General features: G+C 39.4%; 1 protein-coding gene across 1 annotated transcript in view; it reads right to left on the reverse strand.

Moving 5' to 3' along the window:
• PSMD1 (proteasome 26S subunit, non-ATPase 1) overlaps positions 1–16056 on the reverse strand; it is a 64807-nt gene that overhangs the window by 10141 nt on the left and 38610 nt on the right. The window contains exons 17-19 of the mRNA XM_041467604.1: positions 10159–10273; positions 8156–8272; positions 1551–1653 (exon numbers count right to left, since the gene is read on the reverse strand). Coding sequence (XP_041323538.1) covers positions 1551–1653; positions 8156–8272; positions 10159–10273 — 335 coding nt within the window. The remainder of the gene's footprint in view (positions 1–1550; positions 1654–8155; positions 8273–10158; positions 10274–16056) is intronic.

Consider the following 16056-nt stretch of genomic DNA (forward strand, 5'->3'; position numbering starts at 1 on the left):
AGTGGCAATAGGTTAAGAAAAGGAGTTCACAGCCTTCCCTGAGTCTCTCAGCAAGAAAAAGAGGTTAAAGTTGGCACAAATTCCCATAAAGTTTATTACAATAGGGAATTTCTGGTTTCCAAATCATTATACAATACATGAGTGACACAGGAAGCAAATAAGGTTTTAGTTGTATTTTTATGATTTAATCTTAAGGGTCAGAATTCAAAACAGGTCTGTACTGCTTAGAGAAAAATCCCAGGGCCAGCTAGTCCCTGGCTTCCCAGCAACCGAGTGTGAGCATGGGAACAACCAAAATTATTCTGAGAGTCTCGTGCCAAGAACATTGCTCAGCCTGAGCTCCAGGAGGGGCACCCAGGAGGCATGAAGGTGGTGCCTGTTACTGAGCAGGCCTGGTCCTCTGTGACAGAGCAGCCTGACATGGCCAGCAGGGAAGCTTTTTAAACCTGCTTCCATGCAGACAGGCGCAGGCAGCACCACGTTCTTCTCCCCATGGCACAGCCTGGAGATGCAGAGATTCACACAGACACTGTACCCACACTGAAGGGTGCTGTGCCTGAGCCAGCTCAGATAAATTCTGAGACTCCTCTGCTTGTGGACTTCAGGACTAATCTTGATCGCAAGAGCACAGAAAAATCCAGCTTGTTTCTGCTATTACAGGGGATAAGGACATGCATGGCAAGAGAAAGCCTCAGCACAAGAGACCAGATGGGAGAAATTGTGGTTGGAAACTTGCAAAAGAAGCAAGCGCTGTACAAATGAAGACACAGCACTGTACAAATGCTACCTCAGCAGAAGGAAAAATTCAAAACATTGTCTGTCCTCTTTGCCTACTGAAACTGTCCTTAATAGGCCCTGCAACTCAGCCCTTGTGAAATGCTGATGGCTTTGGAGAATCCTATTCCTGACTCAACATTTAGTCATTAACATTCATGAAAGGATGTTTTCTTTGCTAGAAAAAGGTAGCAGTAGTCTGTGAAACTAACTGGGTCTTCTGAAAAAACATTGATGCAGTTAACTGTGCTTCCTTCTTTGTGCAACCTCTTTTAATAATCATGAAAGTAGCAAAACCTAGTTATTAAAGACGTATATATAAACTTGTATATGATTTTTAAAACTAGTCATGTAAAGTTTTAACAGAAAAAGAAGAATATGAGGACTGGATACCACATGATTTCTGAATTTCTGGAGCAGGTGATGATTTAGAAAAATAAAGAAGCACCCTACCATGCTATAACAAACCAACATTCAGGGTGACAAAACAGACTTAGAGAAAAAATATTGTATTGGTCCAGACTTCTGGACATAAATTCAGCCCCAATGACTGGGCTGAGTCTCTCCTAGCAGAAACATGTGCTACAAGCTGAAACTACAAAACAGGGTTTATTTCTTTAATTAGCTAAAATTTCTTGAAAACTGAGATTTCTTGCTACTATGACATGACAGGCATAAAACCAGCACCTCGTCTCCCAAATGAAAATTTCTGTTACAGTGATTGCAAGCAAACAAGTTTAAGAAATTTTAGCAGCTTTAAATGTTTGAGGAATTACCTGCATCCAAAATGCCTTGTGCCAGGATTGCTCCAAACTTTGCCATAACATCATCATGCTTATCATTGATCACTTTGGAATAGAGCTGCCTGAACTGGCTGACCTGGTTAAAAATAATAAAAAGGAAAAAAAAAGGAGAGAGAGAGATTGTGAAACTGACTGCATGAGTCAAATAGTCCATCTTTAGTGGAAGCATCTTCAATTTCTGCACCCTACAATGACATTTGCATTTTCAACAGCTTTAGTCACTGGTATTACAAGTCACTCCATTAATAATTAATTACAGAGATTTTCCTCACTTGAAGATATCCATGTATTGATTTTAAAATATTCAGGATGGACGTGTATTTCCAAATCACATTTTGCAAACCTTATAGGAATACCCTGAGATTCTCTAAGGTGTCACTGGAATAAAAGACCAATTGATGAGTTTGTAGGAAGAACTATTCTATGTTCTTACGTGACTGATGCTGCACTTTAATAAATTTCCTCCATTTCTTAGTGCTGAAAACCCCCAACTTATTCCGTTATTCAGAACAATATTTCTGCTGTACCGATAATGCCCCTATGATGCATCATCATCACCTAAATGAACAGACACTCTCTAGGTGACATCTTCCCTGCTTTCACTCTTTCAGCCAGTAACCCAGTGATACTACTTGTCATCTCAACTCATTCAGCACTGATGGCATCTAGCCTGATTAAGCCACTTTGTGATACCAGAAGACATTAACATTCATACAAGCAAGTCACGTCCTGCTAAACAGGACTGCATTAAAATGACTGTTTCCCACCAAGGGACAGTCTCACTACCATGAAGCACCAGAGCAACCAAACACTCTTAAACAGCAGCAAAGCTGAACAAAACAACAATTCTCTGGAAGAGCAGGATGCATTTATTACAACTGTCAGGGGAAAACAGGAGCTATTTCCATTTTTCTGCCAAAGTCTAACAATTTGTGTGCTAATATTAGTTTTGTACTCACCAATTCCTTTTGCATCAAAATGTTTTTAGTTATTAGTCCCCCAAAGAAGGTGACTTTGCAATTATTAAAACTAAGAAAAAGGAGCAACATAAATTATCAGGGCAGCCACACAGACAGATGTGTGGCAGGGAGATACTGCACACACAATGCAGGGTTTATTCTGGGTATACAGACCAAACTCTGCTCTTGCTTCACTCCATTTATGTTTTTTCAAGCTCTCACGACTTTTATTTATAAAAGCTTACACTGAGGTTTACATGTTCAGTGTAAATGGTTTGCTTCTTATATCTGACCTCTTTGTCACTGGAAAAACACCTTAGTTTGCATTTGCAGCCTGGACGGGGCCTCAAAGGCAGCCACATGGAGACCAGGTGAACCTAAGCCTTCAGGTATTATTTGGAACAGACACACTGGGAAACGGAAGTAACAAGTGAAACTATTTGTCTGTTGAGAACAGCAGCAGAATTCCAGTGCCTCTGTTTAGAGCACATCGTTCCCTTGACTCTGGGCTTAGCTTCTGGGTTTGGAATATTTATGAAAACACACATATGTTACAAAGCTCATTTGGTGGATTGTAATTCAGAATTTACACTGTAATCAAACCTTCAGAGAACTAAACCCTGGGTGGAATGAGAAGGCAGAACTGGTGATGTTCACACTGGTGTCTGAACTGACAGAGCAGCTTTGGAACAGAGGGCAGGAACACCTCACTTGGGAAGGTGAGAAGGGCTAGAAAGGGAAATCATCCACCTCCCTGGTCGTGGTGCACTGCCCCTGAGAGCACCCCTTCCCTAATACACCTTCCTCAGCTCCTACTCACGTGCACATTAGTCCAGGGCACATGAACAGAACACCCAGGCAACAAGCCCACCAGGAACCTGCCAGCTTTGGCACCAGGACCCTGTGCAGGGCAGAAAGGTGTCTGACACTCTGACATGGGACCAAGGACAGAAAGCTGGCCGCTCTACCTGAGCACATCGACTGCCACCTCTCCAGGTGGCAGGGACAGGTTACAACAGATCAGCTGAGAGCAGGCATTCAGTGAACAAGCACTGAACAGCTGCAGTAAGAAACACTCCTTATGCCATCTATTATAAAAATACAAAATATGTAATTCCATCTCAAGAGCATCTAAGTTCTGCATACCTGTGCATTGTGAGCCAAGGATCACTGCCAGGCCTGGAAAATTCACTAAGTAAGTGTGCCCTTTCCAGAGTTTAAAGTCAGTGGAAGCAAAATTGTTCTATGAAAGGGTGAGAGACTATCCTGCTCGGACTTAGGGGCCAAGCCAACCCAGACCAAGGATTGAGACCAAAGGTCTCAACATTCAAAGGCATAATAGGCCCACATGCTTGTTCAGGCTGTTCCTACAAAGCAAATGCTTCACAGGAATGGGAATTTTGACTGGATCAGGTCCCAGCTGCAAACATTCCTTGCTGCAGAGGAAAGCCTGCTTTGGCAGCTCTGGCTGCAGCAGTTCAGGAAGGAATTAACCTCCCATGGAGCCAATGCTCCAGCTCTTGGGAAAAGGTGCTGGGGCACTCACCTCCTACAAAATGGAGCAAGATGTCAACAGCCAGCCATTTCTTAAGCTGTCAAAGCAAAACCTGCCAGAGTTTGTCCAGTAAAGCCCTTTTATCTGCTATTATTTTTCCTTCAAACCACAGCAAGAAGCAAACCCAAACTACTGTGCACATTTATTTAATATGCTATGAAACCCACAAGCTTTGTTTCTCCCTTGAAATCTTCAAGCATTTAAAAAATTCTATAGCACTTGGAAATGCTACCTAGAAATTTATCTGGGCAGCTTCCAGGAGGAACACTAACATATAGACAATGACTCATTTTATCTTTCTAACAAAACACACACCCCATTCTGATAACTAGTGCTGGCCAAAATGGCACGGCACTGAGTTCAAATGGAACTTGGAACAGTGAGGAAACAACAGAGACTTTGAGATAAGAGAACGATACAGCACCATTTCCTACCACCAAGGGCTGTCATTTATCAGGCTATTTACCACTTCTCCCTCCACCAGTCAATATTCAAGCACATGAAGCCCAAGAGATTATCAAGAACAAGATTTTATAAACAGTTAATTACATGAAATATTGGCAGGTGATTTGCACCATGTTTCTGGCAAATGCAAGCTCTCATGAACAAAAGCATTAATAAAATCTAATAAAATAGGTTTTAAACTGTTTGCATGTTGTATTTATCTTCTTCAAAAGATGAAGTTATTCTGCATACACTTGCCCTCTTGAAGGAGTGTGCAGAAGCTAGTAGAGGGCTTTCATAAAGTAAATGTGCTACCAGAATATTGCAAAATCATTCTTGCACTCTAGCAAGACCTAGCATTTCATCTAAATGGGGGAAAAAAAATCCCAACAGCAATCTGGTCCTGGTGTCTTCACATCTTAAAGACAACAGGCCATTATGACTGAAAGAGAATGGAGGAAAAGCCTTGACCTTGTTTATTATTTTCTAATTTTGCCAAGATGACTATCCTAACACAAAACCAGGAATTGAATTTACTTTTTCAAGTAGTTTGACACATAGTTTGTCTCCAAACCTGCTGACTTAATTGCCCTGCAGGTCACTAACATATCCTGAAGTTGTCATTGATATCTGTTGTGATGATCTCATCACGTCTGTAATTTAGGATTCAATTTCACAAAATAAACTTGTTAATATTTTATATCTGGTACTAATATGATTCTTAAATCTATCAACAGAGGTCAGGAAAAATCATGTTGGCTGCACATGGAGGAATTGTTTCAACTCCAAAGAGATCAAACCACCTTTGCTCAACACCTGATATCCCTTTTTGGCCCTTAAGTAACTTTCATGTTCAAGGAGGTAATGTAATTACAATTCTTTATTTCACAATCCTTTATTTAAACTCTTTATTTAAATTTAAATTCTTTGAATTATTAATTTAAACAAAGATTGAGCACAACAAAGAGGAGGACAAACACAAAGGGAAGATCACAATGAAATTAATTCAAAGGCATACATCTACCCTTTTCTCACAATAAAAATGGCTTTTTTAAAAACCAAAATACTTTGATTCTTAAATCTCTGTTTATTCCTGGCATTTCGGTGTTGCAATGCTCAGCTCTCAAAACTGACAGCATTTTATTCCCAAAAAAATCCTGAACTATTTAAGGAAGATTATTTGCTACCATCTTCCCAAATAATCAGCAGAGAATTGAAAGTATTTCTAACCCAAAGCTCACTAATAATAAGTTAACTAAAAAAATATATAAAACCCCAGAAGAGACAAAACTGAGCAGCAATGACAGGAAGCTGGCCAGGCTGTATGACACAGTCTTTTTTAACATCACCACCTCTCACATGCAAAGCATCACCCAGTATTTAGAAGCAGTGAGATGATGATATATAAAATTTAACTTCTCTGTAACCTCATCAAGACTGTACAGCTTGTGGGATACAAAAATCACCACACTGCTCTTCCTAGGTGCTTATTCAGCAATGCAAGTACCCACATCCATCAAGTCAGACCCTTTGGCACACAGTGTCCAGCATGTCACTCAGGAATCTAATCAGATCAAAATATGTCCTGGTAATCTAAAAATGGCTCCTTTTCTGAAGAACTCCATCCCTTCACATCAGAGTTGAGTAATTTTTTTTTTCATATTGGCAGAGCCAAAAAAAAGTTTCCCATGGATAATAAATAACTTAATTGGAAGCATATCCCTCAAAATATTTCTTTTACTTTTGAGCAAGAAACAATAACGGTTATAACCAACTTTTGGGGTACTTATAAAAAGCAAAATGTGTGTATTCTGTGTTTAGTTCCTGAATTGGCAGAATATTTCAGGTATTTTTTATTATTTTTTAATCTGTAATTTTGTTTCTGTTTGTTTTTTAATATCTGTAATACTTCTATGATTAGACAATTAATTGCCTTCTGTATCTATATCAGGCAACAATTTGGCATTAAGCTCTTTCAGTTTCTGGCCCCATTTTTAAACAAGCCACTGACTCCCAAACTATACATCTCATCCTGTATTTGCTGGCCAACTATTTTAACCACCCTTTTATCAAGCAGAAGTATCACACATGACTTGGAAGTCAAGGTTTCCAGGCCTCTTTGGGAAAAGAGAGCTGCCTTATTACACACCTCAAATAATCTGTGTTTTCACTAGCTATTTTCCTACCCACATTTTTCTTTAGGACAAACAGAGTCTTTCACCTATCATCTCAAAAAGCCAGAAAGTCCAACAGGCAGACTCAGCAAGTGATTCATGTTTTAGGATGGCTAAATTCAGAGCAGACTGCAATTCCCATCCCAAGAGGATTAGGGTGCTTTGCAAACTAAAATGAATCAATCCTCATAATGTCTTTTAATATATAAATCCTTAATTCTTTCTGCTGGGAAACTGAGGCACAGGACAGCTATATGATTTGTCCAGTACTAGAGCAACACAGAATGATTAAACCTGATCTCCTATAGAGGCCTGGCATTCCAATCACCTGACCAAGGAACAAAAAATAAAAACAACAATTAATTTCTTTCCACAGAGAGATAATTCAACTTCACATTACAGAAACTTTGTATCTTGGAAGACAAGAGGATCCAACACTAGTCTAGTGTTCTCCATTGGCTTATTCAAGTGAACTACTATTCTTGGCTTATTCATTTGAACTACAATTCTGATAATATAAACAACATTTCAGTTTCTGCTGAGTGAAAACTAACATTTTTCTTTCTTTCTTTTTTTTTTTTAATAATTAGAAAGAACAAACTGTCTGCCAGCAAATTTTCATGTTCCGTGACTTAGAAATACCCAAACACCTGCATTTGTAGATCTCCTTCTCTGACTTTCCCAAGTAAAATTTTCCACTGGACAGAGGCTTTTTCCTTCTTCTCATCCAAATGCAGTAAAAAGGTGTCTGTTTTTATCACAGTTCAATTTCTAAAATGACATCAATAAAAGCAACCAATATGCAGCAGATGAATAGCAAAGTACCAGCTACTCTTCTGCCTCAGCACTCAGCAGAGCAGATGAAATGTGGAACCTCAGAGCTTCTCCAGTGTGGACTTTTAGTCTGTACAAATGTTTGCATATCATCACCTGTCACACACTCACAGAGAACCCACTTTTAACAGCTAAACACAGCATATGCAACCTTTTCGCCTCATGAGCAGAAAACTCCATTAAAATATGGAGTATTTGTTATAAACTCACTAAGCCAATTCTGAAAGTTCTGAAGTTGTTTCACCTGAACTACAAAGGAAACATTGCTGTAACAGAACCTCTCTGCAGGGTGACCACATCCAAAATTAAGCTTACTATCATCAAAACCAATGTCTTTACAGTCACTTTTCTATCATTACAAGATGTTTTGAGAACTTTTAAGGAAGAGCATTTATTCTTGTAGGGTTAGAATGCTGCCATCCATCAGGCATGTTCCCATCATTCAGAGCACATGCTCTAATCCAAGCAGGAGCTCTGGCTCTTTACAAGACATGTGCAGTCTCTTGCCAATGCTTACAAGCAGTGCCAGGCACTAAAGATTTGGCACCCAAGACGATTTCCCACCTAAGAGGCACGTGAGGTACGTGGGGTATGTGAGGTGTGACACGCTACCTTTGGGCAGGTGATCTCAGTCTGCTGGATCATGATAAGGGCAGATGCAATGAGAGCTCCTTGACGCACATAGTTCACAGGATCGTTTGTCATTGGCTCAAGCAAATTGATTGCTTCCTAAAAGGAATGAAGAAATACAGAGTCATCGAGTTAATACTACTATTTTTAGAATGCCAGGATTCAATTCTCCACTGGAAGGTTATCAGATTGATGCTATCAGATATACTTTAAAAAGTATGTTTTGCCTGTTCTTGGCAAATGAAGCAGAAATCTGTATTTCTGTAGATTTTAATCTAAAAATTGTGAAGAAAAAGAAAAGAAACACTAAAAACAAGCCGTGGATGGATTGAACAAGATCTACCTGCAGAAACAGTGCAAACAACAGGTATACAACAGGTATAAGGTAAACAGCTAAACAACAGGTATAAGCAACAGATGCATTCGTCACATTAGATTCCAAATTCTTGGCTTTACACTTTATTGTTAGAACCTGTAGCATTTAGCACCTTTTAAATAATCTCTTGTTCAGAGTGCCCTTCTGTCCATACTTAAACTGAGGATATGAGCAAATGCAGCTGAGAGCAGAGTGCAAGAGATTCCCCGTTCAGACCCCTCTTGGTGTTACTTCCATTAGGTGAGGCTTTTAAAAACAAGTTAATTTTATACAGAACATTATTTCAAAGAACCACTTCTAAAATAACATCATGCCTTCAGTAAGACTGCTTTTGCCATCTGAGCTATGCTGGAGGCTGTACTTCTTCACCTGAAGGTGACTCATTCACTCTTTGGCAAGCATTCAGTACCATGGATGAAACACCCACTATGACAAAAACTGAACTTTCTGATCTCCAAAATTGAATCTATTTGGGCCTTCAAAACCTACTAATAGAAGCTGTGGAAGACATGTCTCTGTGTAATCAGATGGTTTAGGTCATCATACAATATATCTGGAAATAAAACAAGACTCATTCTTGCGACTAAAAGCATTTCCACTTAAATTAACTTGTCAGATACAGCAGGTTAAAAATAACTAACTCCTTGATTCCACCTTCCATTTGAGAATAAAACGACCTGGATAAAAATAGGACTCTCAGATCTGTTTTCAAATCTGCATGCTTTAGCTACTAAAGATGGCAGGCAGTGCACGTCAGCATTCTGTGCTTTTGGCAGCACAAGCGACACTCGGGAGCGCTCACGCAAGAGCCACAGACCAAATGTTTAATACAGGAAGAGATGAGACAGATAAGCAAGAGATTTATCAAACACTCAGAAGCATGACATATGACTTTGTCTGTGCACCTGTTCTGAAACTGCAATTCTGTACCACTACAGATTATTATACACATGTGGGAGAAGCAGAGGGAGCTTATTCCCAAGTTTACTTGCTGCTTGTTCCAATGAATGCTCACTTCCCTCAGAAGTGGAAATCCTACTATAAATGGTCGGTTACCATCCATGAGAATTGACCCTCACTGATACTTATAAAGTGAGAATACAATAAAATGTACTGGTTGTTAATTACACTCCTGAAACTACAATATATTTAATTAAATTTCATTGCACTTGGCTTTCCTACATGGATCTTCCATGAACTGTGTATCACAGGAAAGATGAAAAGAGCTAGAAGTTAAGCAAAACATCTGCTGTTTTCCTGCCACTGGCAATCCAAGGGCAAAGGAGTATTGATTTTGGAGTACTGAAGATACATTTAAAATTCAGTGGCAACTTGACAGTAAGAAAACTCTAAGAAAAGTTTTGAAGACAAAATTCCAAGAATGTGGCAGTAATGTATAAAAACATTCTCACTTTCCCGTTCTGTACAAGCAGGAAAAGAAACTCTATGCCCAGAAAAATTAAAGAATTTAAAGTAGTGCTGTACTCCAGCTGGCTGGTAATGGACATGTGTGAGAAACCCATCTGCATGTGTGATGTCTGCACACAATGTCTGTTGCAGGAGGGAGCAGGAACAGTCTTGGCCACAGATGCTTCTTTGTGGCCCTCACCTTGTTTCCAGTGCCTGCACAGCAGATCCCCAAAGCCATGGCAGCCCCATAACGCACATGGGGATTGTAGCTCTCTGACAGCAAAGAAACCACGCTCGGACACTGCTCTGGAGTCCTAGAGAAAGGCAAAACCAGAATATTGTTTATTATTAGTGTTCTTCAAAATATGGTATTGTGCTTCAAAATTGTGCTTCAATCTGTTCATACCTGAAAATTTGAAATTGTTCTTCTACACTGTATGTTTTTTCATTTCTCAAAACTTAACCAGAGGGGAGGAACAAATGGGCTAAGAGAACAGATTAATAAACACATTAATAAACTTCCCTATCACTGCAGATAATCACACATAGTTCCCACTACTGAAGCCTTCCTTAGTGCTTATTTTCTGCCTTTAAAAGATCACCCAGCAGAATGATGGCTGAAGTCTTTATCTCTAGAAATCATGCCTTTTTGACAGGCTTTCCATTAGCAGAGGTTTACCCTCCACGAGACACACAGTATTAAATTTCCCATCAGTAAACACAAAACTCCCCTCCAGCATTCAATCAACCTTCAAGGCTGGTGGGTCCCAAACTCCCTTTTGCAATCATGGCTTCTGCCAACTCCTCCTCACCCCCACCTACTGCTGTAAATCACAGCACAGGAGGAAATGCTGATACAACACACACTTCCAATCAGTTTATGAACAATGTCTACTGCTGCCTGTTTACAGTGTCATGCTGGGACTCTTGCTGCCTTTTATGAGATCTGAAATGAGTATATATGCTCTATGCCTCCCCAGGTGGAAACCAGTGTCCTGCTGGTCATTACAGCAACAAAACTTCCAGCCCAGTGCTGGAAGATGAAAGAGCCTTAATTTCCCACAGCCAGAAGCATACCTTGCTCATGCATACAGCTTTGTAAGTATTGAGTATTTCTGAAACAGTGCAGAACTCACAGGTGTTAATATGTTGATTTCCTTCCTGTCTTCATGGTCATATTTATCCCTGGTTTAATTTTAATGCCACACAAACCAGCCCATAATATCAAATACTGCCAATTTCAGCATACTGAGTCTCATGGCACGATGAACAGAAGAGCAATGCAGGAATGCAGTTGGTAGGTAAATGCTCATGAAGAAGATGTAGAACTATAAATCGTGATTTCATTATATCTGTTTATAGAGTGAACATCATCTGGCTCTTCATGCTATCTCACTGTGTCTTGCAGCCCAGACTAGCATTTTAATTGTCACATTCACAATCCTATAAGCAGTCTTGCAAGCCATTTACTTCTGCTATAAACTGATTTCAGACTAAAATGTACCTAGGAAGAAGGCAAGAGCACGTTACTTTTAGCTTCCTTTCTTACATTTGCTACACTGAAAGATGGAGGGTGGAAAGTGGCAGCAGTGCCTGTTTGTACACAGGAATTATGGCATCATGTAAAATCATTGTCTGTCAATGCATTCAACAACTCAAGAGAGAGAAAAACCACTACAGAATATACTCCAGCATGGGTTTTATTTAAATGAATAGCTGAATCATAGAAAACGGTAATGAAAAAGACTTTGAGCAATAATCTAGTTCATTCTCTTCTTTCATTGTGACAGGGGACAGAAGACGTGTTCATACAATGACACACTCGTACTTCAGTTATACTCTACACACATAATCAATTAATTTCTACTCTAGCTATTCCCATTTCAACACTTTCCCATGGTCTCCTCTGACAACTAGTCCTGAACTCCACTTTCCACTCCTCTCTCTATTCCAGCTGATCTGACAGGCAGCACCACCACACAGGCTCCAGTGCTCCTCCAGAACTGCTCAAGGGCCCCAAAGGCACCCAGGCTTCAGAGGCTGCTCATGAGGACATGCCTCAGCAGTAATGGCAGCAAGCACCCACATCTTCCCCCACCCACCACTTCCATCTGAGTCTTCCCAAAGCATCCACATGGGGAAAGAATCCCACCTACCAACATCACCTTAGAACCCCCCTGGCCTTCAACAGCAGCAAAAAAAAAAAAACAAAAAAAACCAAAAACAAAACAAAAACAAACCAACCAAAAAAACCAACCAAAAAAAATCCACCAAACCACAAGAGAGAAGGAAACACCAAGCTGCAACAGACTAAAAGACACATTTAAAAATACTTATCAGTCTCTTGCTCAAATAACAGCTTAGACAATGTTTTTTTAAAAATGTGCTGATGTGGAGACCGGGAGACACATATCCTACAATAAATGAGGCCAAGCATTCAGCTGCACAGAAGACTTCAGCTCTTGCACAAAGACCCTCAGCACCTTTGTGTTTGCCTTACTTCAGATAATTTAAACAGGCAGATTGTGAGCCAAAGAAGAGAAAAACACTTTCTGGCAAAGATGTGATTATGCACTCTGAAGCATTAATCATTAAATTCCTGTTCAGAAAACTGGATTTTATAGAATCATTAACTTGGACACATATTTTTGTTTGCAGGCTCAGAAGTTCTAACACAGTTTTTATTATGAAATCAGGATTAATGTACACTAATTGTTTTTGAATTCTTGGCCAGACTTAATTTATTTGTGGCCATTATTTGAAATACTTTTATCTCAAATCTATCCATAAAACGGTCAAACATTTTGACAGGAGGTCTTCCATAAATCCACTTTGGGAGTTGCAGCAACTTAATGGGTCCCACCACTTTCCTCAGTTTTCTCAAAACCTTATCTTCTTAAAAATGTCTTCTTACTTAACAGAGATCTAGAAGGCAGATCAAAAAGTGGGAAAGAGTCTTGCAAAAGTGTGTATTGGAGGAACAGGACCTCAGTGCTCAAGAGCACTGTTGGCATCAATGCTTAAGCAGCAACATTTGTTTACTCCTTTAGTGCTGAGATATTTGTAATTACAAAGTCCTACACAGTGTTGCTAAAGGTTAACCCATATAAACCCTAACCCACACCCCATAAAATTTATAAAATCCAAAACAATTCTGTCAAGTGATCAAAAGAAAAGTTAAAAAGCCCTCATAAGCAGTTCCAGGCTGCAACTGTGCTCCCATGGGTATTACTTCCATCTGGTAATCCAGTTGGGACTGTGTTTAAAACATGACCATGTTCTCCTTGCCCTGGCCCTTCACTGAGAGCACAGCCCCTCGAGCTGCTGACGTGACATTCAGCACAATCCAGAGGGAAGAGGGACAGCCCCCCTGCTGATGGAGGAGGTTTCTGCTTCACTGGTACCGAGCCCCTCACAGGCTCCCAAACCAAGTCCACCCTTCTGGCTCCCTGCTGGAGACCACCACTCTGCTGACTGCTGATGGCTGGATCAATGTGGTTACAGAGTAGAGACCTCTGGTGGGAGGTGGAGAGAAATAATAAATAAGAGTGTGAGAAATCTTAATAACACTCCTAAAAAAGAGAACTGGTTTGTCACAACTCACACTCAGCAACATGCTACTCCTACTCAGTCCTAATGCAGATATCTGTCATTACTGCCAGTTAAACACAGAAAATAACATCACATGAAATACCAGAATAACATTTGGAGATTCAGTGGGCACACATTTTATCTCCAGACAGAAATTTTTTCTCTCCTCTTTAAAGTCACAGTAAAAATTCTAAGCCTGGAGTAGATTTAATATATTTTGAGGACAGAAGCAATGTACCACAGTCCTCTAGCATGACCTTCCTATAACACAGTCCAGTAATTTCATCTTAAAATTCCTACATTAAAGCCTAAGGCATGTCTCAAAACTGGACTGTGTATCTTAGAAAGATAGGCAATATCTATTTTTGAAAACCAAATTATCTTTAATGCACTGGTTCCTTCCTTTTTTCCTAACACTGGTTTTACTCAAGCAGTGTGCTTTTGCAATTACACTTTACTACAACAGCAAAATGATGACAAAAAATGGCCCAATTATTTCCTTCATTTTATCTGAAAATTGCTCAGCTGCTCCTACATAAGCCATGAAACCACAGACGTCAGTGAACCCAGACCTGTACACAAAAAAACCCAACATCATAACTAGCTTCAACTTTGTTCTGTTACCAGAAAATGAAATGAGTAAAGAAGCCAAAAAACTCAAGAAGTTTCTTCCATGGGACTTCAACAGTGTAGTCAGCTACAGTTTTGTTTCCACCCTACATCAGGATCAATTTTACTGTTGTGATAAATGGGCTGCAGATGAAGGACTTCTTCCCCAGTTTGGTTTGTTTCAGAAGTCAAACAAAATCATAAAGAAAAATAAAGATGCACCAAGACAGCAGTAAGAGATTCTCAGCAAAACCTAACAGCTGGCATTTTATTAGTTTTACTCACCAACTGGTTGCTCTTGAAACCTCTGCAAGAAACAAACACCCTGCACTATGGATTTTGAATCTCCCCAGAAACTGGAACCAGTGAAAACACAGAGGAGCTGCCTGACTCCAGCCCAACTGCCTTAGCCTCAACTCTGAACTTCTTTCTGGGGCTGTTATTTCTTGCATACATATATGTATATACAAATGTCATATTCTCTCCATAAAAAGCTGATACTTAGCTTATAAGTAGCCTAGAATTTCTGAGAAACCAAAGATAAGTTTGAATTCTTCATTACTTCCAAAGAGAGATGAAAGAAAACTTTTCTTAACCTCCAGCGCAAAAATGAACAGAATGAAAACCAGGATGTTGATTGTTAACACAGACTAACATGAAAAAAACCTGCCCAAGTCAGCTGGACACAGAAGGTGGTCAGATTCCTTTTGGCGTTGACCTAAACTGGTTTTATTCTGAAAGTCTTTACAATTGCAACATCTGCAGATCTCATAGTTCTCATTAGGCTTTGCCTTCAAGAGCCCTACCGGGCTACTGAAAGTTGAGGATCACAGTTAGCTACATTGGCTCTTAACAATCCACTGGAATTTTTTGTCTCCAGGAGGCATGCAACAAGATAAACTAAAAGCTCAGACTGCCATATCATGGAGCACATTCCACTTCAAGTGTCTTGGATCACAGACCAGTTAAAACCACATCCTTTGAGTAGCTTATCTCCAATCCTGTAAGCTGCGCATCTTCAAGGTTAATGCATTACTGCAATTTTTCTTTATATTTCAGCAATTTTTAAACATGAAATTACATATATATAAATATATGGTAGAATCAGTAAGTAAAGATACAGAATACTGAAAAAACCATCACACTGGTCTCACAACTGAGACTAAAATGGAAGCATCTGAAGCATCACTAACATGCACTTATATTTTAGTCTAAATATTTAAGGACTATACAACTCATTGAAAAATGAAACATCAGAGAACTGAAGAACAATGTCAAATATATCTTCTAATCTTCCTCATTAAGTGTCCCCAGTCATATTTCAAAAGATTCAAAATATTTATAACTTTTGTAAACTATTGGTCATTAATTAATAATTTTATACAGAACTATTTCCACAAGTTGTTTTATTGGTGCAGTAGCAATTAAAAAAAACAAAAGCTTAACAGAAGTTTCATTTCATCCATGAATGAGTTAACAAAGGAGAAATGCAGATATTAACTGCACAGTTTGTGGTCATTTCTGAAGGAGTGGATGTGCAACAGAAAGGGAAATGTATAGAAAACCTGCAGAGAAAAATGCAACAAACAGATATATTCAGTGTAGACTAAACATTCTGTCTCTCTCTGGACAAAAATGATCCCAGCTATTCCCAAACCAGGAATTTCCTGCAACTATCTCATGTACAGCACAGCAAGTGAATTGAATGATACGTACTGACTGAATAGCAGTCACCAGAGACAGCTCAGATCTGATGGGGACATGACTCTACAAACACACTGGCAGTTTGAAAACAGAAGTAACAGCAAGGGATGGGAAATAAAAATAATATCTATTTATGGTTCAAATATTCAGTTTAAAGTGGACCAGGAGTGGGGTCTAGCAAGATTTAAGGTTT

Source organism: Pyrgilauda ruficollis, unplaced genomic scaffold (assembly GCF_017590135.1).
Source record: "Pyrgilauda ruficollis isolate IOZ18807 unplaced genomic scaffold, ASM1759013v1 scaffold21, whole genome shotgun sequence".
NCBI lineage: Eukaryota > Metazoa > Chordata > Aves > Passeriformes > Passeridae > Pyrgilauda > Pyrgilauda ruficollis.